Genomic DNA, 27,089 nt, shown 5'->3' on the forward strand with positions numbered 1-27,089 from the left:
TTCATGGTTTGTCTATAAATTAATTTTTGTATATTTGGGTTAGAGTTGGTTTAGGTTGTTTTTAGGTTGTTTTAGGTTCTTTTAACTAGCTGTTTAAGTTGATTAACAACCAGAAAGACAATTTTCTGGACTTGTTTCTTCACTATCTTTTACCCTTCTTTTTTCCTCTGATTTTGGTCTTGCATGCAAGAAGAGGGTGGAAAAGGATCAGATTCTTCTCAGTTTCTCTCCCTGCTTCTCTTTAAAGCAATGTTAATGAGTTGTATGTGTGGTGATTGTTTGAATACATCAACCTGTTAATTAATATAAGGCTTAATCATCTCTGCTTTTCTTTGAAGCATGATTTTGCTAAAGGGCAGATGATACATTTTTTCTCAAAGAACTTGGTCCTCAGTTGTCTCATCTCTTTCCCCACCTTTTCAATAAACACCTTTGCAAGGACCAGTTGATGTTGATTTAGTTTTCGATCAAAAGCGCTACATGCTCGTTTTCTGTATTTCTGTCTCACAGTGGCTTTCTTCTTAAATTTGCTTATTGTACAGTACCAGGGTGCTTTACAGCTGATGTGTTCCTCTATCAGTAGATTAAATAACATCTCTTCACAACCAAACTTCACAAGAAATCAATTCAGAGTATGTTTGAAATTCATCTGATATTATCCAGACTTTGAACATGTGGAAGACGTGTCTGAATTTGAACATTTGTCCAGGGTTGTTGTCCTCTTAAACTACCATTCCTGCCATCGATAGTCATTCTTGCACATACTTCATTGTGGTGAATATTAAGCAAAAAGCAATTGGGTTCTTAATCTGCAAAATCCAGCATTTCTCACCTCAGTGAGGGGCAAGGAAAGAGAATTGTTGAATCCTTTTGAAAACGAATAGCATGAATCAGAAAATGGATGTTCGATGTTTCCTTTCCTTAGGAAGATATAGAATGCAAACGGGTTCAGACTGCGCATACTAAATATATTTAAACATCTTATCTTTTCCTACCTTTAGGCTTTATTATCGAAAAAAATAATGAACCGATGTATTTATAACCGTTGTACTTGAAACATCAATAAAAAGTTTTTGTTATGATAACCCTACCTAATCTTATCTACTTTGTCAAGTACCTCTTTATAAATAGAGCTTCAGCCATGTGATTAAAGGTGCTTTATTACATGATTGACAAAGAGTTGATTAAAACCTCTCATTTATTCCTGTGTACTTAAACATTTAAAAATAGTTGTCTCTTTGCAGGTTCATTCTCTGATACGAGTCCCTCAGCAGACAGAACTGAAATAATTTATTTGACATGTTGCTAATGTCTGACTTGTACAGGTGGAGCCGGAACCAAATTCCAATAGCTTTGACAAAAGAGGAGTAACATGTCACAGGGTTTGAAACCCAGCCTTACATCTATTTTTTTCTCTTCAGTATCATCTTGGGTCTAACAAAAAGTTTTCTTTAGGTTTCTACTGTCTAAACTGTGCATATCTTAGAATGATGCTTTCCTTACTGATCTGAGGATGCCAAACTCATCTGCTACAAATACTGTCACAGTAGGAACAAAACTTACTGCTCTCCACTGATCCGATGGGAACAAGCTGAAGAGAACAAGAAAAAATAGTTTAAAATCAAGTAGTTTGCCAGTGATGGAATTGTTAAAAGCAGCGAAGTTGCTTTAAACAAGTCCAGTTTCCTTCGAAGCAGAGTAAACACCTCAGCAATGCGATAGAAGAAGTTGATACTGGTCGCTTTACTTTTTGGCCTGTGTGGTGTGTTGATTTTGGAGCTGCTCACGCTCCCGGCGCCTGAACGTTGCGTGTCGCCTTTGTTTCCAGCCCCATGAACGCGTGACCGAGCTCGGAGCGTTCGCCCGTACGCATTCTTGGCAGAAAGTGAAAAAATTCCTCTTTGCTCAGCAGGGAATGTGTTTGCAAGCTGAGTTTCGTGGCCATTACTGGCTTCTGAACGTAAGAAACTGGGTTGTATTCATTTGCTCCCTCTGTGGAACTTCTATTTTTAGTTGTTTATTAATGCCATGTATCAATTTAGAGAAAGCAATCTCTGGGAAGCTGAGTAAAACTTGTTTCTGAAGTAAATGACATCAGATTTCATCGCTTCGTTTGAATCCTCTTGTTTCAGAAGCTCATGACATGAGCAGTTTTGCTGAATCCGACGTGAAAACGGGAAACCCCGTCTTTCTATATTTGTTCTTACCTGCTACAGGAATAAATGGCCGTTCAAAAAAGGAAATTTCAGTGTAATTAAAATATTTCTTTCAGTTAAAATAATCCTAATTAAGTCGCATGCTGAAGCAGATGCTGTTTTCTTCGTTTGCATTATTATATTGATATCATGACAAGCCAGATCTGGAAAGGTTTAGAATATCCAGAAGTTGCTTTTGACTCTTGTGAAGATTGTAGATGTGTAACCTATGCCTAAAACCAAGATTTTTTTCTCCTTTTGTCCTCCTGAACCACTTGCTTTTATTAATAGGCAAATAATCCATCCCTGATCTCTGCAATGACAATAACCACTCATCTTTGCATCATTGCTGCGAGTTCCCTGTTGCTATATAAGCAAATCTTATAATAATAGGTGAAAGATATAAATAGTGGACTTCATAAAGCTGTTAAAAAAAAAATCTTTCCATCCCATTCTTGATGCCATCGCTTTCCCCTTCTCTTTTGAAATTGCTCATAAAGGGCTGGACATGCAAGGGGATTATTTAAAATGTGGCTGTAGGAGCAGACAAGATCTGTCTGAATTTTACATATAAATATTGGTAATACTTTAGTGTTTTAGACCCACTGAGGTGGTGATACATTCGTATGCTGATTAATAAGTTATTAATAATCACCAAGTATGTAATGGCAAGGTACACACTTGGATATCTTCAATTTAGAAGCAGTAGCCGTGGCAGGAGAAATGAGGTGGGGACGCTATCAAAACCTGAGTCTTGCAAAAAGGAAATAGAAATTCTTTAAATTGAGAAACTTATGAAAGAAAGGACATTTTTACATTTGTAACAAGTGCTTTGTGGTTTGTAATGTACTGACTTTATGCGTGTAGGAGTATTAATCGTTCTATCTGAACTTACTTTAGTTCATGCTGCTTCTAACTAGTTTATTTCCTGCTCCTAACTAGTACTAGTTTGTCTGAGATGCTCCTGTTTCTTCTGTAAATCTCGTCTTTTTTATATTTTCTTGATGTTTGAGGAACTAGTTCAGATAAAACTCTGCAATGTCCTCCGACCTCACGATACTGCTTGCCTAAATAAGGCATCTGTTGTAAGAGATCTGCTGTTCATATCTCTAAACGTTATTCAATCTTTTCCAAACTCGAACAAGTTTTCCCCATTTCTCTATCTCATATCTCTTTACCAACTGTGAATGAAAGTTCTTGAAGTTGCCAGGGCGGTGTGAACTTGTTTGTGAAGATGACTTCAACTGGAGATCACACCATGGCAAAGCTTCCAGTTCTGTCAAAGATTTTTATTTATTTTAAAGTTTTCCTCTCTCTGTGAATCCCCCTGCAGCTGAAATCCTTCTCCAAAGAGAGGCTGGTACCCACTTGTTCACGTTCGAAGCACGTTATTTGGTGGAAAGGGCAATAATTGTTATTAAAATGGCTATGGTAAGATCATGGTGATGTGTTTCTGTTAGAGAAAGCCGCTTTTAGTAGTGAACTGTAGTCTCTAGAGTCTTCTACCAAGAATAGTGTTTCCACCTCTTTGTCTAAAACTGCTGATCCATCCCGAGTTGATGAATATCCAGAGAGATTCTGTCTGGGAAGCGAATGGATGTGAAGCTGGAGCACCGTATTATGCACTTTTTCAAAGAACACCCATCTCCTGATTCAAAAAGAAGAGGCAGCTGAGAGGCTGTTGGTTTTTTCCTCTTATATACATTTACACACATATTTCTCCTCACCCCCAATGTCTTTTAAAGGGAGTCTTCTCTGATATCTTGCCGTTGGAAATGTTCTACGTTGATCTAGAGAAGACAGCTCGATTTCTGCTATTATATCTGCATAGGATATAAATCAAGGACTTTAAACTGTCCACCTGGAGTAGTTTGCTAGTAATAAACTTTCTTTTGAAAAAGTGGGTAAGGATGACGCTTCCTTTTAATGCAAATTTAGACCTAACGCTTTGGAAACAGTGCTGAAAAGGTGTTGTGCTGTGAGCACAAGGATTGACTAGCAGAGACTGATACCAAAGTTACCTTGGGCATTCAAAAAATGGATTTTTCTCAACTGGATGCTTGAGAAGATGGTTTGGATCCCTAAAAGCACAGTACGGACTGAAAACAAGCGTTTGCTGCTTGAGGATTTTGCTGCCTCAAGCTTTGTTTATGCTGTTTGGTCACTTATTATTGCACTGCTTTTATTTCCCCCAACTATTTCTCTATTTGCTTGCTTTCTTTCTGTGAAAAAAGATAAAGATGCTGCTTTTGTGGGCATCATTATTGCTATTTTTGCTGAGCCCTGTTTTGACTAGTGACATTATGTCCTGTATAACAGATCATTTTTAAAGCTTGTGTGTGCTGCACTAAAACTAATTCTTCTTTTTTTTTCTTTATTTTTTTTTTTTTTTGTCTTTCCAGGGGATCTACAAGTATCTGGAGAGGTGTTTTTCAGACTTTAAGCAGAGAGGCTTTGTTGTTGGATATGACACACGAGGTCAGGTCACCAGCAACTGCAGCAGTAAGAAGTATGAGTATTGATCACATTTACAAGCCTAGAAATTAAATTGTGGCTTTCAGTGCATCACATTTGAATATTTTTTGTCGTGAACTGCACCACATTCTTTCCCCTCCCTTAACCTGTGTAAATTGTAATAGAGAGGCATGCACTAAAGCTTTTACAATATCAGTTGCCAGAAAATGGGGAATGTGAGGCTGGTTGCTTCACCAAAAGAATTTACAAAGATTTTACCAAAGAATTTACAGTCTAAGTGCACAAGAATGTTAGACAGATGTTACGAAATTAATATTCTTGGAGAGAAACTTGAATGCGAAGGTAAATTCACAGTAGCTTGAGATCCCTAAATGTTAACGTGTTATTGTTAACACCGTTCTTATTTTGTATAATCCGTCTGATTTAAGCTTGTTCGGGGAGAAGAATTCTACCTGCACCCCACTGGAACCCGGAATTTCGGTACCCGTGCTCTTAATGTATTTCCACATCAGGAATATTTTACCTGGAATGCTTAAAATGGAAACTTCCAGTGATGCCAAACTGCTCTTTGCGAGGGAAGGGGAGTGAGGATCTGCAAAAGAACTGCTTTCTGAATTTCATGAGAAATCCTAATCCCTGGTCACTGGGAGAGCAAAACATTTTAGGAAAAAAAAAAAAAAGGGTTATGCACAGCTTAAGAATGTGGAAGTGTAAGAAAAAAAATGTTCCTTTTCAGCCACATAAAGCTTGAAATTTGGACTTGATGGCAGAATTTCACATATCAAAGGAGCAAATCAGTTCTCAGTGACATGTTTCTTTTGTCTCCTTGGCTGACACACAGTTACGATAGTGCTAAAATGAAATTATACCTCCCCAAAAGAGTGGCTTTGGTTCTGCTACTGAGGGGGATGGCAGACGGTCTATGTCCCACAATTAAATTGATGTAAACTGTTGTGATACACCAAGCAAAATTTCAGTAGTTTCAACTACAAGCTGAGCTCTCGAACTCTTTTATGGGCGCTATAGAGAAATTCTGAGTAACTGAAACTTAGACTTACAATACACTTATTGTGGGAGATAAACAAATATTAATGCTTGTCTGTAAAAATGAGTGAGCAGAACACACTTACCCTATTTAATCTCTCATCTGTTTTGACTCTGAGACTTCCCATTAACTGCTGAGCTGAGTAGACCTGACTTGAAAAGAACAGGCTGATATCAAACAGTTACCTAAGTTTCCCTGCTACTTGGAAGGAAAAGTTTATAATGAAGGCAAAGTTTAAACACACAGGTGTTGATGCAGTTTCTAACCTTTCTAGAATAAGCCCGTGCTTGTTTTCAGAAGTATATTTTGGGAATAGATCTGCTTCATGGATATTTTCTGAAGCTGTTGCACGGCTTTGCTGTGTGGGATGTTGAATCCTTTTCCAGACCTGCTGTTGCTGACATCTGGTACTTGAAACTTTCTGGGAGATTGGTTCTGTCCTTGAATGAAGGACAAGTGTCCCACCGGTAGGTTCTGTATCTTTGGGTTTGATACCACTGGTTTATTTAGGTGGTTGACCAAAGCGCCTTGTGCTTTTCAAGCCACAAATAAAAGCACCGTCTTGGATTCCGTAACCTGGAAAGTCTATTCCGTTCACTGCGTAAACTGCAGGATCCTACTTTTAGTGTAAGGAAAAAAAAAAAAAGGGATTTAAGAAACAAGTAAAATGAAGGTTATAGTAATGTAAATGGCTATTGGATTGTCCTGTGTTGACTAAATGTTTTCTTTTTCGTATTGTTAGACTTGCAAAGCTCACTGCCGCAGTCCTGCTGGCTAAAGATGTACCTGTCTACTTCTTTTCCACCTATGTCCCTACACCGTTTGTGGTGAGTCATCTTCTCTCTTTTTTTTTAATTGTTGAACCACGCAGCTAAGGGAGTATTGGAAAGTTTACTAAAAATGGGAACTAGCAATTTTCTTCTCAGAAAAATAAGGGCTGCTTGGTACGCTTGGCTCTTCGAGGCTGTAAAAAGAATGTCGCTGAATTTTTGTGTACGCAGATGGTCAATGGAATCCCATTTCACTCTGGGCTGCTATGTGAGGGCAATAGTGATTGCAGTCCAGGCTTTGCTTTATTAGTTACAGGTGAAACACCCTTTTATTCTGTGCTTAAACGCCTGTGTGTAATAAGGGTCAAAGATGATATTTATGTGTGTGTGAATATACACACTGTATGTTTTTGGATATAAGACCCCCAGCGCTTAGAGTGGAAGAAATGAAGGATTGCCTCTGCTTTTAATATCTCAAAAAACAGAGCTTTCTGTTCTCCAGAAGCTTTTTCTTGCAGCATTTTAAATCCTTATTCTGCAAGTTTTTCTAGTGTGCTGTGGATATTGTTTGGAGGGGACAACTGGAAGAACTGGATGCTCTTTAGCCAGAAATACCTGTAGCTTGTTTCTCAAAAACCCTTTTGGTGAATTCATTCTGTTCCCACCTGTTTTCTGTTCCTCGAATGCTAGTGTAGACTTTCTTTAGTTGGCCAGTTAGCAATTTTGTTTATGTAATTGGGAAATAGAATAATCTTTCTATGCAACAGAATAAAACAAGCTTTCCCTCTATTATTAGCTACAGGAAAGGGAATGTTGCGCATTCATGTATACGATTTGCAAATAAACTAGTGAAACATTAGGAGATGCTTCTCCTGCGGCATCCTATTGCGTAACTGTCCTAATAATATAATGTTTTTTTACGCCAGCTGCAGAACTCTTGGGTAAACTGACATTTCTGGGTTTCCTCTGTAGCCCTATGCTGTTCAGCAGCTCAAAGCTGTGGCTGGTGTGATGATCACGGCGTCCCACAACCGGAAGGAGGACAACGGATACAAGGTAAAGCTTGAACTTGTGGTATATATTGAGCACAAGTCTGTTTTGACATTCCATAGAGTCTAATCAGCAGCTGAAGAAATGCTTAAGCAAATATGCATTCGCCTCTTAGACTTAAAAATGAGTTTAAAACTAAGCTAGAGCTTAGGCAAATTGTCAACACAGTATGTAACTGTGCAGAAGATGGTGATGGTTTAATAGTTGATTAATGAAACTGTGTGGTAGTGTGGTGCTCCCTTTAAGGTGGTTTTTCTGGGCATTGGGAGAGAGGCAGGCGGCTTCATTTTGAACGCTTGGAACAGCATGACCATCTGTAATAGCAAATGCGGCTTATGTATTATTGTAATGCAGTTTTTCCTTTCTAAACTTGAGAAGAATCTTAACTAAACTCTAAACTTTAAATTTAGCGTTCTAGAAGCTTAGTAAGAGGTGAGTAATGGCAATGAGAGGAAAACTGGTCTCACTTTGCACAGAGGTAACTCAGAGACGTGGTTGTACTGCGCTCGTCTTCAGCGGAACAAGCTGTAAAGTACTTGACCAGCCTTTACTTCTGCTTAGCCTCTACTTCTGCAGTGAATAAGAAAACAAGTCACATCGGTTTTCCACGTGCTTCATTTATCAAGAAGCTATTATGTCTGTGTCTTCTGATACCAAGCATTTTACTTTTGCTAAGATATTGGGTTCTTTTCTAGTCTTTCAGAAGAATTGTTTTATCTTTCACTGTTTCCCCTGCGAATTCAGTGGCTTGTGAAGGTTTTGGACAATTCTGACCACATTTGATAAAGAGTTATGAAGGTTCCGAGTACCTATGGGTTTTGTAAAAGCCAGAAGAAAAGAGAGACGGATGGGTCGGAGTAGAAAGTCAGCGCTGTGAATTCAACCATACTAATGGAAACAAACTGTGGGGAAACCGGCATCTAAATAATTCCTTAACAAAGCCTTTTTATAGTTTGACAGGGTTTCTAGCTGAAAGAGTATAGTTGTTCAGTTACGGAAAAACGTGTACCTTGGCACACTGCTTATCTGTTTTGCCTCGATTTCAAAAGCAAGTTGTGCTTCTTTTTCAAAAGGAATGCCAGAGTATGGAGAAGGTGTTTTTCTTCTGTTGTTGTTTGCACAACGCTGAATTTAAGTGCCTGGTTCCTGTTTCTCATGTCTAGGTGATTTCAGACATAATAGTTGAACACCAGCTTTTTTGAAAATAGGTTGTGTTGCTGAGTAACTATCATTACATAAATAAAGTCGTAAACTATCTGATTCCATGTGATTTTTGAGAATGGAGCTGGTCTGATGCCAACCTTTGTGACTTCAAGACGCAGGAAATATGCAGAATCCTATGGCTAAAAGAATTTCTGAAGTCTATCATCTTTGTAAATAAACTCTGTTGTGTTTTCCTTAAACTTCCACCAGGTTTATTGGGAAAATGGAGCCCAGATCACCGCTCCTCATGATAAGGAAATTATCAAATGTATAGAAGAGTGCGTTGAACCATGGAATGGCTCTTGGAATGAGAATCTAGTAGACACTAGCCCCCTTAGACAGGATCCTCTGAAGAAAATTTGTGACAGCTACATGGAGGATCTGAAAAAGATCTGCTATCATAGGTATTGTATAAAGCAAAGTGTACTTAAATTGTTTTTTTAATTAAGTTCTAGATTACATGTGGAAAATTGAGTGGTGGGAATAATTTTTTGGCCATCTCTCCATTCTGTCTCACCCCATCCCTCTCTGACGTGTCGTTAAATTAGATGGTCACCATCATTAGGACTAAATTGACAATAAAACAACCTGCCTTTGGATACTCGTCTGCAATAAAGCACCCTGATGTGAACCATTTTATGCAAATAAATATGGTCAAAGAGTTCTGAATAAAATGCAGAAATTCAGAGTAAAGCTGAGGTGTGAATGCATGGAATAAAAGTGGGGAGATTAAGGTTAAGGGGGGCAGGCGACAAGGATAAAAGGAGGAGGATGAATAATGTAGGTAGAGCCAGAGTAAGATCTTCAGGGTGCTAGAAGAGCTTGAGTTTGCAGAAATTAACGGTTCATTCTTGGGAGGCTTTCAGCTGATTGAGCAGAAGGTAAATGTCTCGTTTTCCAGGAGAAGCAGCTTTAAACCAGCAATTTCCAGTGAAAGTCCAAATGAGAACTTTTCCCTGGTTCCTTCTTTGAAATCAATGCACAAGTCAGCAGAATAGTACAAAGCGTAACTGCATTTTCTTTTGCTTTTGCTTTCCCACATGAAAGTAGCCTTGCGAAATAACTAAAATCTTACTGAACTTCTTTTTTCCTTCTCAGGGAGCTCAACGAGCAAACCAATTTGAAGTTTGTTCATACCTCTTTTCATGGAGTTGGACATGACTACGTGCGGGCGGCTTTCAAAGCATTTGGCTTTCGGCCCCCCATTCCGGTACCTGAACAAAAAGATCCAGATCCAGACTTCTCGACTGTCAAATGCCCAAATCCTGAAGAAGGAGAATCTGTGCTGGTATTTTTATTTCTACTTCATCATATTTTTATGAGCTTTCCTCCGTTTGGATAGGAAGAAAACAGAGACTGTGTGGCTTTCAGCTGTAGGTAATTGTCCCGTCCCACCAGGTGGGATGAGGGATGAGTTAACTCTGAAGGCAACACATGCCCTGTCCCAACAGATGAGATCAGGTGTGAGTTAACTCTGGGTATGTCTGTGCGGTAACACAAAGTGAAGGGCAGACAATCACTCCAGAGGTCTAATTCAATTAGGAATTTACTAAAAGCACTTGGTGGAATACAAATTACAGCGATTAGTGACTTGGCGAAAGTATATTAATATAGCACAAAACTTAGCAAGACTTTAGCAGCAGAACTTAGAACGATGTTGCCTTTATATGTTCAAGAAGGAAAAGAGAGAGAGAGAAGGAAAACTTAGATACCAGAGGGAGAGACAAAGATATTACGGCTCCACAGGTCAATCAGTCCCATGACGTCCTCTGGAGGGGGGTTGTCGCGAGAGAGTAATTTAGGGTTCCGCTTACTGCAGAACAATGTTTAGATTTCTTAGAGAGAAGTGCGACTTTAAAGAGTTTGGTGGCGGGTTCACTCTATTATTTACTGCATGGGGGAAATACGCCAAGCCGAATGCTGCTGAACTTCTCTCCAGGTGCCTGTATCCGTTCACCAAGCAAACTTTTCAGGATTCTCTCCCTGATAACCATTTGCTCTGGACTCTATGTTTAAAGCTCCAGAGGCAAACTTTCAGGCGAGGCCTGATAACCGTACGCAGAGCAGACTTTCAGGAGACAAAATTCTTAGGAAAAAAAAAAAATTAATGGAGTAGAATAGCAGGAGGGCTGACTTAAGCTGGGTTCCTGCGCAGAGGTCCGACCGAGCATAGAAAACCATAGACCTTTATATCTTTATGAACCATTCACACCATGATTCAGTCCAATAGCAATATTTCACTTTGGGGTCGTCTTGCTTCTCATTGGATCTTTTTCTCTGACTCCACGTGGGCCCTTGTTTTGTTCGGCTGTAGACATTGGTTATGGTCCATGGCCTTGCAGGTGTTGTTTTGTCTGGATAAATCCTTTCTCAGCAAAGTGCAAAATGGGCCTTATAAGCATTCAGTGTAGTTTGTACTTGCTTTTGGTAAATATGAGCAGAACTTTACAGCTTAAAATTTTAGCAAATCCAACTTACCAAGTAACATGTAGCAAACAGTATATTAAAAATCATACAACCGTGTATCTCTAAATAATTCATTATATTTAGTGTGCATCTACTTAAGCTAAATGATTAATATTGAACTTGAATTGGGCTCATCCACTGACCTGTGAGTAGTAAAACCATTGCCATGCAGCTCACTTATTTAGCGGGGAGAGCTCAAAGTGGGCTCATCCAGGCTGTGGCATTTATAGAATGAAGTGGTTGACTCGTAGTCAAATTGCACACAGGCGGTTCATCTCCTCCCTCTGTTTGCTCTTCATGCTACTTAGGAAGACTTGTCTGGAAGTGGGTCTGGGGTCTTCAAACAAGGGGAAAGTTCACAGTGCTGACCAGAAGTGAGTTGTTCTGCCCATAGCTGTTGGTTTGTGGTTGCTTCTGGTAATTGGTTGTCCGACAGATGGTTCATCTCTGTCATCCCAGTTAGGCCCTGAGGCCTTCACAGCAACACTGTTAATTGCCTCTGTCTTAAAAATCTATGTGTTGTTTCACAAAACCTTGGGAAAGACAAAACAAGGTGTCTGGCTCCACAGCCAGCAATCTTTTCTGACCAAAGTATCAAAAACTAGATGTTTAAGACATAACATCATCCTTTGTTTCGACTGGGACGGGGGGAGTGCATCAAGGTTGTCACAACAATCCATATGAGGTTTTATATCACTGCATGTTATAGGTAAGTAGGAAGACTGGATTTTTGCACTTGTGATTTTTATCTTTTATATTTTCTTTTTCCCTTTCTCTTCTCCCACCAGGAGTTGTCACTGAGGCTCGCAGAGAAAGAAAACGCTAAAATAGTGGTGGCCACTGATCCAGACGCAGATAGACTCGCGGTGGCAGAACAGCAGGAGAAGTAAGTGACGGGACCTTTTATTTTCCCTCTTTCTGCAGCAGAGTTAGTGAAAATTGCCAAATATCCCCAAATGTTTGACAGTCACGCACCTTCAACCCACTCTTCCCTGTTGTGACTTAGTTATTTGGGTTATTTTCCTTACTGGCTTCATGCTTTGGTATAGCTTCACCTAAAATAATGTATTTTAAATAAAATCAGTTAATAACTGGTTAATAAGATTAAATACTTAGCAGTGTTACAGTAAATGGCCAAATAAAATTGAACTGAAAACTTACTAAAGACAGTAAAATCTTGTTGTTATTGTGTTTTCGCTTCTGTTAACCAAATTCTGCATTGGGACAGTTAGCTGTTGTGGGCTATTTTTTTTGTTTTCCTGGCTGCTTCATATTGAATATAAATTATTTTTCTCCCACTAACAGGCCAAAAAACCATCGCTGTGTAAGTAACTGTCTGTAATGCACAGTTGTGCAGGCATTGCCTGTCTGCAACGTATAGACTTGTATAGACTACTTCTGTTTGAGAAATTAAAAAGACCTAAGCTATTTTAAAGCTAGACGGTAAAGATACTTGGTATCTTTGCTCGCAAACAGAGTGCGCTGGGCTTGTAAATCATCGAGACGTGATAAATGTGGCATCCTGTTAGTGCGGTGGCTTTGTCTAGAGCAGCTTGTCATGCTCGGATCCCGGTTGTTCCAGTGACCGCAGAAAATATCTCCCCTTGAGGTGGAAAACATGAAAAGACACTCTTTTCTCTCCTGTCTGCAGCGGCCGCTGGAAGGTGTTCACTGGCAACGAACTGGCGGCTTTGTTTGGGTGGTGGATGTTTTCTTGCTGGAAGGAAAACTGCTCCGAAGACGCGGATGTGAAGAACGTTTACATGTTGGCTACCACAGTCTCCTCCAAAATTTTGAGGGCCATTGCTCTTAAGGAGGGATTTCACTTCGAAGTGAGTGTGTTTTTTTTTATGGTGTCGTTGTGGCAGAACAAAATCTGATCGCTGTGTTCTTCATCTTGCCCCCCAACTTATGACTTTATGAAATGAAAACCAGATGATTTCCAGTCTTTTGGCTAGGAGTTTTTATGCGTTCCAACTTGCGGAGAATGCTGTTTTTATCTAGGCAGGCCTGATTTCAGCGTCCGCAGTGTTTCTCAATTCTTGCAGCGAATGCAGACGGTGAAATTAGCTTATGCAAAGCTGCAAGGAGGCTGTGACTAACAGGTGGCACAGATTAAAACCTGAATTACGTGTAAGAGAAATGCCTTTGTCTTGGTTATTTTCCTAGAGATAAACCCTTCTGTGTGAGGGAATGAAAGTGTGTGCAACTTGGTGTGTTTGCTACAAAAATTGGGTGTTTTTTGATGGATTTGTAACAAACAGAGGTTGCACAATGTTCCTTCACTAGTAGGTTTTAAATTTGGTTTTGCTTCGAATTGTGACAGGCAGAGGAACTCTTATCTTCAGATCTTTAATGTAGTTTCATTGAGGACTTGCTAAAAAAGAAAATTGGGAGTGTCCCTGCAGATGGGCAATTATTATTTTAATTTTTACATTCAAATCAAGCACTTGCTGTGATTTCTGTTGGATCTTAGCCCTGAGAGATGCAAGTGCTCTAAAGCTTAGCACAAACATACAGAGTTCCAAGTCTTGTTTCATATGCGTCTTAATTAAAGCCACATGCAGTAGGAGAAAATATTTTGCCAAACAATGATAAGTTAAAAACTAAAATTGAAAGCAACTCTGTAAACAATTTTTAGTGATTGTCCAGATATGCTTGATCAGGTTGAATCTCACTGCCTCGTAGTGGATTTTAACTCACTAAATACTGTTCACATTTTTTTTTTCTGGAAGGGGACACATTTGACTGGAAAACCACCAGGAATTTACAGAACCCCTTGATCTCCTCTAAAAGCTTTGCCTCTTTGTACCTTCCAAAAAAAGACCATTTTCTTTTGACTACTTTTGTGTGATTTGAAGAAATCAGGCAATGCTCTTCCCTCCCATCACCCAAAGTTGCTTTTTATATCTCTGTAACTTTTCTTCTTGAATAACTTTGTACTGTTGTCTCATCTGATAAGCACCACGGAACATCTTATCTTATCTTAGAGAGCAGCAGAGTCTCTCACTCCTTGATTTTGATATTCGTGTCCTAGTTGAGTATTCACTAGTAAAATGCTGCCCAGTGACTCTTTGCCTTACTTTCGTAATCTATACAGAAAATACAACTTGTCTAACGTTTGTCTTTACTGTCCCTGTTCTATCGGTCAATTGATTAGATGTAAATTCAAGGAAATTATTTGAAGAAAATAAGAAAAATGTCCTTAAGCTTTGTTTAGATCCTGAAGCGATCTTTCCCATTGACCCTAAAATTTTGAAAGCGTCATCTTTTTTTTTCCTTTCTTTTTTCTTCTTTTAGTCTGAGGTCTCCATTTCTTTTCCCTGAACTTCCAAACTTGAAACGGCACAGAAAACGTGTATTTAATGCATTATTTTTTTTTTCCTGTTTCAGGAAACGCTCCCCGGTTTTAAATGGATTGGAAGCAGAGTGAAAGATCTCCTAGATAATGGAAAAGAAGTTCTCTTTGCGTTTGAAGAGTCTATTGGTATGTGTATTAATATCCCTTTAAAATATTGAGAATTGTAGGGGAAAAATGCACCTAAGAAGGAGCAGTCTTAGTAATGAAAAGAAACATAAAGATACTTTATTCTTTATTGTTGTAGTACTTTGCTCTCATCAAATCAACTTGCCAACTAGCATCATAAATGCTACATAGAGAATAACAACTTGTTAGTACTTTGTCCACAATTCTTTCCCCACCACTCGTCTTTTCCTTTACATTTATATCCATTTTCCTCTTCCTGCTTCTCTCTTCCATTCTTGTCTCCCTTTTGTGCACTATCTGGCTCTTGGTTTTTAAATCTGCAGCGTTCCGCATTATATTGCCATTGATTTAATAGACCACCATGAATTTTACTCCCTGTCAAACACCACCACAATTATTTTGAATTCTCTTGTGGCAGAGCTCGACACCCACCTCTGGATCACTTGACACTTTTCACCCTTGCAAGAGTGCGCTCGACAATTCAGGAGAGTGTTAATGTGTGATTGTGGGATGGCGTTTTGTGTCATTGTTTTAATTTGGCATTGGGGGATTGAATGAAACAGTTGATGGATAACAACTCCCACCTGCTTGGATGTGGAAATGGCAGAAGGAATGTGGAAGCTACTATGGGGTGTTACAAACCTCAAACCAGGTCCCCTCTTCCCTCTTGCTGCTCTGAATAAATGACATGGGAAAAACTCTCGTATTTGTGGTCAGTTCGTTGTCTCACATTGGAGACATGTTCCCCATGGGCAGGTAAAAATTGTCACGTACTCTTGAGAGCTGAGGTTTGCACTCGCCGGCGTGCGGAAGATTTCTTACGTGGACCAACGAGTGGATTACATCTGCATTAAAACAGAGCAAAGTGGTTAATTCGGGATGAATCAGCCCTTTGTATTCCTTTTTAAAGAACTCTTCCTATCATCTTGCGTGGCCAGGATAACTTGTTTTTCAGATGACTGAGTCTGCATTGTTCTAGGGGCTGTACGCACGCAGAAAAAGACTCTCCCAACAACTCATATGCACCCCATGAGTATATTTCAAGATAGCAACGGGTTCCTTGGTGGAAAATGTGGTCAAAGAGTTCAATTACTTGCCCAAGGTGGCTGAGTGGGTATGTGTTGAGCTTGGGATCTGTTCTCCAGTGTCTTAAAGTTTTATTCTGAGCATTTTCCTCAAGGGGTTTTTCTTTCCCTGCTGAACATAGTCATTCCCACAATGAAATGGTGTGAATTGTGGGGTTGTCATATGCACGGACAGGAACTGGGCTTGACATTCTATGATTCTACGAATATTTATGATCCACTCAGACATCCGATTCTGATACTGATCCTGTGCAGCTTCGTGATACAAACCTGTTCTTATACAGATTGAAAGTCCTGAGATGCCAGGGCCAAACTACTGTTGCTTTGTGGCCTTTTAGCCAAAATTAAGCATAGGATCTGTTTTTAAGCACTTTAATTTCTTACGGGTCCTCTCTGTGAGGACTCATTTGTTCTGTGGAACTGGGAAGCGCTTCGCTCTGGTCACGCAATCCAACACTGCAGTTCCTCCAGGACCTGTGCACGGTCCCCTCTGAATAAAAACAAGTTTATTTCATGCTTTGGAACAATATGTGAGGGATCCAGACATGTGCAGGGATGGCATTAAGTGGAAATATGTGAATATTCCTGTTGACCTTGCCTTGAGCACTCTATTTATCTTGGTAATCTTGCTGACACCACTTACCTGCGGAGAACTGTGTAGCGAATGTTTCGGCTGTAGGAATTCTCCACTTTTTAGGATAAATGGCAGCTTTCTGGGACAGCATATTCACATAAAATATGCCATTTTAAAATGAGGGATGCACTGAAACGGGTGTGTTGCCTGGGTGCCAGTTTCATTCATAAAATTCAAGAATTCCATAAGGAATTAGTAAGATCTTGTACGTGTATCCCTTTGGAAAGAAGGCAGCTTGGCCATACTGTGTGTTTAGCACTGGACTATGTGAGATTCCCCTCAGAGAGCAGATGTTATCAATTAATTGATTATAACATGTGTCTTTCCAGCCCTATAACCCCAGCTTCGATTTCACACAAAACAGGAATGCATACGCAGTAATAAAACCAGCTTACGCATATTGACCGATTTTATTTTCCAGGGAAAAGGTTAAAACTTGAAGTAAATCAGTGTAATAGTATGTCAGCTTATTTTTCCATGAGCAATCTTTTTTATTTTTAGGCTTCATGTGTGGCACATCGGTGTTGGAAAAAGACGGTGTGAGTGCAGCTGTGGTCGTAGCGGAAATTGCAACGTACCTGGAGCACAACAACCTCACGCTAGCGCAGAAACTCATTGAGATATACGAAACGTAAGTTGTATTTTTCAGGAGCGTGTTCTACTTCACTGTTTTGGAGCTGAGAATAATCTAGTAAGTATTTTTTAATACGTCCCTCAGATGTTTTCTCACTATAAGTTATTTTTTCTGATGCTGCAGTGTTCAGAATTACAGATACCACTTGAATGCCACGTTTCCCAAAAGACTAAAGAGATGCTTTTTATCATGTTTCTGCAATAAATCGTGGAAAAAGTAGAATTTTGCATACGGATTCCCCAGGGCAAACTTTTCTCTCATATTTAATTCATGCTGTGTTACTTATCTTTTACTGGGTAGCTATATCTTAGTGTGCCTCTCTTTAAACACTTAAGATTTTTACCGAAACACTGTCTGGGGATTGTTAGAAGATCACGTGCTGTTCTGGCAGAGATTTGTAATAGAACAGAGGTTAAAGGAACAGCCTGTGTTCAATAGACAGCAATAAAATGAGGAACATGTTTATGTCAGAATGAAAAGTCGTATTGTGATAAGCCGAGTTTATTGGGAGAAGTTCCTGTGCTTCGATGGGACGACTGGCACAATTACAGCAAATCATAGATGCCATTTATTTTCCTGCCGGCCCAGCAGAAAGACCGACCGCAGGCCCTGGAACGAGGAAGCGCAAATGACGATCGACGTTTGTCTCTTCGTGGCACTCAGGAGTTCGCTCTGTCGCAAGCGAACTGCAGCAGAAACAATTCTGCACAGCTGGATTAAAAAGCTGTCCATGATCATCATAAGAGAAGGATTCATCTTCTAGTCACGCTTATTTTTTTTAAGATGCAGAGAAGGGTCTCTGTAGAACGAGGAATAGGTGGAATATAGTGAAGGACAACTTAAATTTCAACGTGGTGTAGGAATGATACTGTATATTATTTTCCTGAGGGCTACCGAGGCTATACTTGGCCAAGTGGTTGGCCTTTGTTTCTTTGGATCTGAAACCTTGGCTTGAATTTACAAATAGCTTAAGATGATCTGAGTAATACTGTGAAATTGGCTTCGGAATCCAAATGTTTCGTTATAAATATCTATTTCCACAGCTGTGAGAGCTGCATTCTTGTTCTGTTATTGCTTTTCCAAACTGGGGCTTTCCTTAGGTACCGAACGTGCAGGAAACTGGAATCTTTTAACTGAAAATGTCAATCTGCTTGTAGGTATGGATATCACATTTCGAAGACTTCCTATTTCTTGTGCTATGATCCTCCTACGATCAAAAGGATATTTGAGAAACTTCGGAACTTCGATACCCCTCAGTGTTATCCAAGCTTTTGTGGTATTTACAATATTTTACACGTACGAGATATTACCACTGGCTATGACAGCAGCCAGCCGAATAAGAAATCGGTGAGTTACCAAGTATTATTGCAGGAGGGGTTCTCTTTTTGAAGAAATTAGAAGTTAAATGCACCAGGAACTGCACAGAGAGATGTTCTTTGTCAGCTAAGATGGCAATATAATTACCATTGTATATTAAGAACACTTAACAACATTTACTGGGAAGAAAACTGCTGAAATGTAAAATGGCTTCACTATAGTGTTGATTATTTTGATATAATAATGACTGAACTTTTTAAATTAAATTGAGCTTGAGGCTCCTGCAATTCTTAAGCCTATTGGGCTTCCAGATGTTGGAGTTGCAGTGGGAGTAAAAGGCAGTCCCGTTATCCTGAAATATTGAGTCTGATCGAGGCGATAGGCAGCAGGTTTCAGCGCGTTTTTTTAGCTTTCTATGTACTGAATGCTGTATTAAAATAAAAATAAAAAAACCCGCCGCATTTGTGTTACTTGGGGTGGTCTGTAACAAAATATTGTTTTTACAGGTGCTGCCAGTGAGTAAAAGCAGCCAGATGATCACTTTTACGTTTCAAAATGGTTGCGTTGCCACCCTTCGGACTAGCGGAACAGAACCAAAGATCAAGTACTATGCGGAGATGTGCGCGCTGCCTGAACAGAGGTCAGTGGCTGGTCTGTGTGCACGTGCTGCAAGGTGCTTTTGGGCTGAAAAATCAATATTTGAGGTCTGTTCCCTGTGTAGAGAGAGATTCTTCTGCCTTCTTGGAGACCTGAGCCTCAGCTGACTGTTCCAGCCTGTTAAACTGGCCGGTGATGCACATTCCTGCTCATAAGAGACCCCTCTCTCCAGTGAATAAGACAGAAAAATTGAATTTTCAGCATCTGGTACTGTAGGAGACTTCTTTAATTAACTTAATTCCTTATTCTCTTGGAATTATAAAGTCATGAAGTTGTGCAAATATCCTTAAACCCAGGTAGATTCCTGTGGTATTTGGGAATTTGCTGTGTTGCTCTGAGTTTCTGGATAGCAACTAGAGGTCTCTCCCCTTTTGGCAGCCACCTGGATTCAGCTTCTTCCAGTTAAAAAGGGGGAAAAAAATATAGTGTGTTTACACCATTGGACTAGATGATCTTTCGAGGTCCCTTCCAATCCCTAACATTCTGACCATTGCAATCTTTTGAATCATGTTTTTAAATTGTTCTGAACTGATGGTGGAGTAACAGCAGGTCAGAGAAGTGGTAGTTCTACACCCCGGTTTTCTGAATTGCAGCTCTATACCGGAAACTTGTATTTATTTGGTCAGAGAACTTTCTGATTGTCTGGTAGATGAAAGCACTTCTTTGTTTATGTGGGCATGGAAATTCTCACTTCATTTAGAACAACCTCACTTCATTTAGAACCAACCTGATCTCCTTCTACGACAAGGTGGCCCAACTAGTAGATGAGGGAAAGGCTGTGTACTTAGGCTTCAGTTGTGTACTTAGGCTTCAGTTGTGTACTTAGGCTTAAGCTGTGTGCTTAGACTTCAGTAACGCCTTTGACACTGTATCCCACAGCATCTCCTGGAAAAGCTGCAGCTTGTGGCCTGGATGGTGTATCTGCGATGGATAAAGAACTGGCTGGAGGGCTGGGCCAGGGAGTTGTGGTGAACGGAGCCAAATCCGGTTGTTGGCCGGTCACGAGTGGTGTCCCCAGGGCTCGGTATTAGGGCCAGTTCTGTTTAATCTCTTTATCAATGATCTGGATGAGGGGATCGAGTGCACCCTCAGTGAGTTTGCAGGTGACACCAAGTTGGGTGGGAGTGTGGATGTGCTGCAGGGTGGGAAGGCCAAACAGAGGGGTCTGGAGTGGCTGGATGGATGGGCTGAGGCCAGTTGTCTGAGGTTCAACAAGGCCAAGTGCCGGGTCCTGCACTGGGGTCACACCAACCCCAGGCAGCGCTCCAGGCTCGGGGAAGAGCGGCTGGAAAGTGCCCGGCGGAAAAGGAGCTGGGGGTGTTGGTGCCAGCGGCTGAACATGAGCCAGCGTGTGCCCAGGTGGCCAAGAGGCCACCAGCATCCTGGCTGGGACCAGCACTGGTGTGGCCAGCAGGCCCAGGGCAGCGACCGTCCTGTGCTGGGCACTGGGGAGGCCAAACCGTGAATCCTGGAAACAGTTCTGGGCCCCTCTCTATAGGAAAGGCCTCGAGGTGCTGGAGCGAGTTGAGAGAAGGGAATGGAGCTGGTGAGGGGCTGGAGCACAAGTGTGATGGGAGTGGCTGAGGGAGCTGGAGGTTCAGCTGGAGAACAGGAGCTGAGGGGAGACCTTCTGATCTCTGACCTGCCTGAAAGGAGCTTGGAGCCAGGGGGGTCGGGCTCTGCTCCCCAGGAACAAGCGCCAGGACCAGAGGAAATGGCCTCAAGTTGCACCAGGGGAGGTTGAGGTTGGATGTGGGGAACAATTTCTTCCCCAAAGGGCTGTGGGGCATTGGAACAGGCTGCCCAGGGCAGTGCTGGGGTCACCATCCCTGGAGGGGTTTAAAAGGTGTTTAGACGAAGTTCTTAGCGACATGGAGTAGTATCAGAGTTAGGTTATGGTTGGACTCGATGATCCTGAGCGTCTTTTCCAACCAAAATGATTCTGTGATTCTATGCTTCCATAAACCTGGGAGTGGACAAGGTACCATTTGTTGTAGACGCTGAAGAAAAGGAAAGATACAGTTGAGCCAAACAGCTGCACCAACGAGCAAGAAATAAATGCTAGAAAAATTGCCCTTAACCTAATTTTAACACAAGTCAAGGCCAGATGCTTTGATGCTTCATTTGGGCTTCTGCTGTTGTTCATTCTGGCAAGTCAGAAAAATACATCGACCTTGAATTTTAGTAATACCTATGGTTAAGAACAATTGTTATCTGGAACAGAAAATTGAAAAGCTTTCAAGCTTCCCTGGTTCGAGGCATTAAATGGTCTGTAGGAACCTCAAAAGACACTCTTCTCTCTAATAGCTTTGCGAATATTTTTCTGAGTTGCTGTTTATTGATTATTCTTAAAAGCTGAGCATCAGGAAACTCAGTTTTATGGCAGCGTTTTTAGGTATTTTCTTTAAAAGGAGGTGGTGACCTGACGGGCAGCGATATATTCATTATTGCCAGTTCCACAAATGAACACAGCAAATGTAAAGAAGCCTGGTTTGTATTTTCTCCTCTAAAAACAGCCTGAGTTCCTCTCCCTCCAGTGAGACGTTGAGGGTAGGAGAGGGATTATGGATTTTTAGAGGAGTGTTGCAATATATTAGTGTTTGTGCGTGTGGATGTTGCCTTTTTACTCGAATAAATGGCTGCATGTTTAAATAAGGAAAAGATCAGTATATTACAGTGTCCCCTTGTGAGCTGTGACACTTTGCCTAATTACTCAATCCCCCTAAATTGCACATTAGTCAAAATACAACCAGATACCAAACGCCACATAGAGAAAAATATGGGATATTGACATTTCCTATTAGTAGCTCATTCTGACTTTTTAATCCATTTACAGCCTGTGTCTGACCAGTCGCGCGTTGGGTTCGCAGTCCTTAGTTCTTGTGTCCCCTCTGCTCGCGCAGAGCCCTCTTGTGGCCATTACTTTTTAAATAAAATCAAATTAATGTTGCTTTGTCACTAGCAAAAAGTAGCTTGTCGAAACAAATGGATGGAGTCTCTACATGTTGATGCTGGTAGGAAATGTAGAGCTAGTCCATCACCATCAGATCTTGTTTTTATTTTATTTTTAAATAGATGCTTGGTGTTTATCCACCCCTTGACGTGATATTATTCTCTTCCTAGTGACAGAACCGTGCTGGAAGAAGAACTTCAGCAGCTTATTGAAGCTTTGATTGCGAATTTTCTGGAGCCTGACAAGAACGGACTGATCTGGCGCTCTGCTTAGATCTCCCATAACTTCTGTTCGAAGGAGCGGCCGCCGGCACCGTGGCGTGTGAAACCAAGGAACCAAGAACAGAATTCAGTTTAATACGTGTGTGTGTGTGTGTTAAACAAACAGCTACAGTTGTGTTCTCTAAAGAAGCAGCATTCTTTTGTCAGGCTTTTCACCAAAGTCTGGGCTAGAAAATTGGGGTAAGGAGAGGAAATGAGAGAAAAGAACAGGATTTATTATTATATTAATATTAAATTGTATTTATTGTTACACTTTCCTGTCCTTTTGACCAAATTAACCCACACCGATGCAAATGAACTGCTGTTTAAGACAGCTGATCCTAGCCAGTAGGTCTTGTCTTAAGCTCATTTCAGGTATCAATACCTTTTGTGTGAAAAAGTTGGAAATTGGGCAGCATTTGAAGGAAGCAATCACTCCAAACTGACAAAAAAAAAAAAGCCTGCTTCTTCCTAGCTGTTGTGCGTGAGTGTTGGTATCATCGTTACAGGTCTTAATTTCCAAAATGATGTTGAAGTAGAGCTCAGCGCTTGGCAGTTCTCGTTTAGGCGACTTGTTCGATATGACGTTTTCCACCTATTTAAGCATCTTCTGTTGGTCAAGGTGCCCTTGGTGCAGTGTATCTTTCCTGTGTGTATCTTCAAATATCGACTTGACGGTGAAACAATAGTGGCAACACACGCGGGTCCGTGGTTTGAATTACGTTGTGCATTTCTGAGGCTTCCAAAGGAGGAAAAACTTATTTATTCCTCAGTTAAATGGCCCATTTTAACTCCTATAGGCTTTGTAACCATTTTTTGTCCCGCTGTCCCCCATCTTTGAAGGGGCTTAAGCTTTTTTTTTTTAATAAAGGTTTCAGAAATTCGGTAATGTATGAAAATTGCAGCTAGTGACTGTTTTGGTTTTGATGGCTTGAATTCATACTATATATTAAAAATGAAAAAGGAAGAAAGTGGAGGTGAGACACTGACATCCTTGATTTTATTTTTCCTGTCACTAAATCATCATTAATTTTTTTGTCACATCTTATAAACCGATTTGTTAGAACAGCAGTTTGCAAGCACTGTTATTCTTCATCTTTTGGGGCAAATTATTAACAATTTCCCATTAGCTGTTTCCTACCTTTGCTTGAGTAGAAAGCGATGCTGCTCATCGCTTTTTTTTTCCCCAAAAAGCAGCCTGATGCAGAAATTCTCATGTGGATATTTAGGATTTCAGAAAAGAAAAGCCCTATTTTGGAACAGAAAAGCTCTGGAATACACTTTAACTGAAACAACAACTCAGGAAAAATTGCGTGTTGATTAACTGAGAATAATAGTCGCTACTGAATTTCTAATATACGCCTTCAGAATAAAGTCAGTGATGTTCCGGACATCTCCCCCCTATCCCTTTGCAGGAATTAAAGAAATAGATAAAAACGAACATTTAACCTCTGTATTGAAGGTTAAATTAAAGCCGTTGTTTTGCCACTGTTGTTAAATCTCTACATTTGTCTTCTCTCTTATTCCACCCTTGCAGCTTGATGCCGTAGGATGGCGCAGAGTGTTTTATTTGTATATGTCGCATCTAGATGGCTTTACAGAGCACCGAGGTTTCTGTGGCTGTGCGGATATCGGGTATTTCATGCTGACAGCAGCTTTGCACTATAACCGCAGAGAAGTATTTTTGCCATATATGAATGTACATGTCCTGCAGAAGGTCCATGTGTTGCACAAATTCTTATTTACTGCCCGTATTTATTTATTTTTTATGTGGAGAAGAGGTATTCCCAAATCGTTCTGCAGCTGAGTGAAATGTATCTAATGCCAAAAAGCTTTTTTTGTTGTTGTTTGGTTGGTTTTGATTGTACGTTTTACTGATGCGACGGGGAAAATAAGTTGAAAGCATTTACACTTAGAGTATCCTCATGTTATTGTATGGCACTCGGAAGGCGTGAAGACATTTCTGGCTGCTGCTTCGTCTTCGGTTTTCACAAAAAAGGTGCAGATCGGCATCTCGACTGCCCTGAATTCGCCAGAGGCTTCGCCGTTTGTTCCACCGACATCAGCTTTAAGCTTTTAGGCGTTTTGGATTTTTGCTTTTTAAATCGCTTCCCAGTAGTTCAGAAGAGAACGAGCGACTCGGAACAGAATTTTGAGCAAAGGTGAACACTGTAAAAAGCGGAGTGTGTGTGGCGAGGCCAGCTATGTGTATATCGTAGCCGTTAGCGTTAGGGGTGATGTCTTGTGAGTTATTTTTGTGCTTCTACAGAAAGCAGGAATCTGCAATTTCCCAGCGAGATCTGCTTTATATCAGTAGGCAAGCATTAGAAACACAGGATGGAAGAAAATTGGGATTATGCTGGCAAATTGGCATTCTTAGGTGGTGGTAGCTGTTCAGTATCTTTAAAAATACAGGGTTTAAGTATTTGGGATTCTTCTCGTCGATAGATTTGAGCAGTAAGTTCTAGACGTAGCGGCGCTTTTGGAATGACAGCAACAGGCACAATGTGTTGAATGTATTTTATGGGTTAGAATAACTATTGCTGTTTTTAAACCGCTGCTGCCATTGTTTTCCTACTGTATTGGAACCGTTTGATATATTTATACTGTTCCATTTCTGGAACTCTTTATCTCCTCCCTCCCATCTCGCTTCCCTGACTTCTGTTACTGTGAAGGACTGTAATTCTTTCTTTTTTTTTCCATTGCTCTGGAACTTTGTTATACATTGTGTTAGAGTTTGTTGGGCTCGTGCACAACCTTTTTTTCAGTTGTCAGCTGCTCTTTGCTACTTTTCAGATAAGAACAAAGGCTTTTCAGACCCGAGTAGGAAGCAGATACCAGATCAAAGTCCGCTGCGGATTCGTTTAATAGGCGCTTCCAGTTAAAACACACCTTTTGAAAGGTTGGTCTACAGCAAGTCATTGGCTTAAACTCTTAATTAGACAGCCAATGATTTGGTTTTAGCGTTCGATAAAATAAGGAGGGCTTGGTTTTTTTGGCTTTTCCCTTTTTGATGTGACAGGCTTCATCTCCACCCCTCTCGGATATGTGGTAAACTCGTGTTTCCAATGGGATGGGACCTTTGTAAGGAGAAGTGGGATCTGCCCCAAGTAGGTCTTCTAATTTCCTTCATTTTAAATACTATTTGATCCAAGTAGGGGAGGTGCTTATTTGTGTCACCCACAGCCTAAATTAAGAATTAAAATTCAATCTATTTCTGTTTCAGACGTTGAGGTGAGTTACAACACGCAGCACGCGCTGCCTGGGGCTCCTCCACCCCAATTAGCGCCTGATTTCAAGCCGCTGTTGTATCTTTAGTTGGAGGATGTTGAAATTTCCAGTGGTATTCCCCGATTTACCGGTACTCAGCACTTTGTATCCCCTCCTTGGCTTCGGAAACGTTAGGGATTTCAGCTCCCGTTTTATTAAAGGCAGCGCATTTGTGGGAAACTCTCAGAGAAGCCACCGGGTGGGATGATCGTTTCTGTCGTTCGGAGCGGGGTGGAACATGCGGTGTGCTATAAAAAGCACTTGGATGTTCTCTTTAATTTTAGAACTATTCTTGTCACTGCTTCATTTTGTCTTTCCTCCTCCTTTTTTGCCACATTTTTCTCCCCAAGTAAGAGGCGGGGGGGCACTCTGCGTGGTGACACCTGGATGGTTCGAGTCCAACTTGACACCCAGGACATTTTCCATCCTTTTCCACCCTTTCTGTGCCCAAGAGAGACTTTGTACGAGGTGATTGAAGTATCTGAAGTTGCTTCGTTCTCCTCGTCTGGAATCCCAGCGAGTTCTGGATCTGTTCTCCTGTCCACCCAGTGGCTGTTGTGTAAAACTCGGGCATATTACAAATAGAGTGAGAATTTGCACTTTTCTGACGTATTTTTGTGTGTATTGCAATGTGGATTTAGCTGAATGAAGTGTTAGAACTAATAAAAAATATTCTCTTCGTAGTAGCAATCTTTCGTGTTTCTTTGGTCTTCTTTGTGCAAACGCTATTGCCTCAAAAACCGAGCTGGGACACAATTGTTCCCGACTTGGCGTAGGAGGAATATTGACCGTGTGTCACTCGGACACCTAAAACGCCCGGAACAACAGCGTTTCCCGAAGAAGACGACGATGATGCTAAATGAGATCCAGCCTGTCAAATGGTGACATCGTTTCCAAGGGTCTCGGCACTGAAGTTGTCCCAGGGCGGAGCACCACGGGCTGGTTGTGACCCCGAGTCACCGCTGATGCCACCAGGGAGCGGGTGGGAAGAGTTGGATGTTTGGGACCGTAGGACAAGGTGGGCACAAGCCAGAACTGAGGAGAAGTTGGTGTTTCGGGGGTCAAATCGCTTCGGGAAAAGCAACAGCCTAGAAAGGAGCTGGTGAGGGTTGGGGACAAGGGGACCAGGGGAGAGGAGCGGCCACCATCTGGGGTGGGCACTGCAGGGGAGAGATTCACCCAAAGGGGTGGAAATCAGCCCAAAAAAGAGCTTTCAGCTCCATAAAAATCCTACCAGGAAAGCTGGTGAAGATGAGGGACCATCCTTCGCTGGTCCCCCTCTTCTCAGATTGCCCCGTGCTGGGGATTTTCTGGGGTTCTTCTGGTTCTGAGACATGAGCTGATTTCAACCCCAGCTCGGCTTTAATATTTTAAAGCAAATTTGAAGCATCACAGAGGTTGATATCAATGGTTCCTGGGGGCGCAGCAGCGTGTCCAGGAGGGTTCCCGCATCTCTCGGTGATGGCTGCGGGCTTTGTCCCAGGGAGGGTCTGCGTGTTAATTATTATTTTTTAATTTATTTTTACTTTTTTCTCCTTGCCAAGGCTGACGAGCCCCCCGGCTGCTCCACATCGGGGCCGCTCTCCTG

The 27,089-nt window shown here is 41.1% G+C and overlaps 1 protein-coding gene across 2 annotated transcripts in view; it reads left to right on the plus strand.

The window, feature by feature from the left end:
- Positions 1-26,152, plus strand: part of PGM2L1 (phosphoglucomutase 2 like 1) — a 42,103-nt gene extending 15,951 nt beyond the window's left edge. For both annotated transcript variants that reach the window (XM_065649845.1, XM_065649837.1), the window contains 12 exons: positions 4,598-4,704; positions 6,458-6,542; positions 7,458-7,541; positions 8,949-9,142; positions 9,837-10,026; positions 11,993-12,090; positions 12,856-13,036; positions 14,598-14,691; positions 16,912-17,041; positions 18,202-18,391; positions 18,868-19,001; positions 22,142-26,152. In XM_065649845.1, coding sequence (XP_065505917.1) covers positions 4,598-4,704; positions 6,458-6,542; positions 7,458-7,541; positions 8,949-9,142; positions 9,837-10,026; positions 11,993-12,090; positions 12,856-13,036; positions 14,598-14,691; positions 16,912-17,041; positions 18,202-18,391; positions 18,868-19,001; positions 22,142-22,244 — 1,590 coding nt within the window. In that variant the 3' untranslated portion in view covers positions 22,245-26,152. The remainder of the gene's footprint in view (positions 1-4,597; positions 4,705-6,457; positions 6,543-7,457; positions 7,542-8,948; positions 9,143-9,836; positions 10,027-11,992; positions 12,091-12,855; positions 13,037-14,597; positions 14,692-16,911; positions 17,042-18,201; positions 18,392-18,867; positions 19,002-22,141) is intronic.
- Positions 26,153-27,089: the final 937 nt, after the last annotated feature.

The sequence above is a fragment of the Caloenas nicobarica genome, chromosome 1, assembly GCF_036013445.1.
Source record: "Caloenas nicobarica isolate bCalNic1 chromosome 1, bCalNic1.hap1, whole genome shotgun sequence".
NCBI lineage: Eukaryota > Metazoa > Chordata > Aves > Columbiformes > Columbidae > Caloenas > Caloenas nicobarica.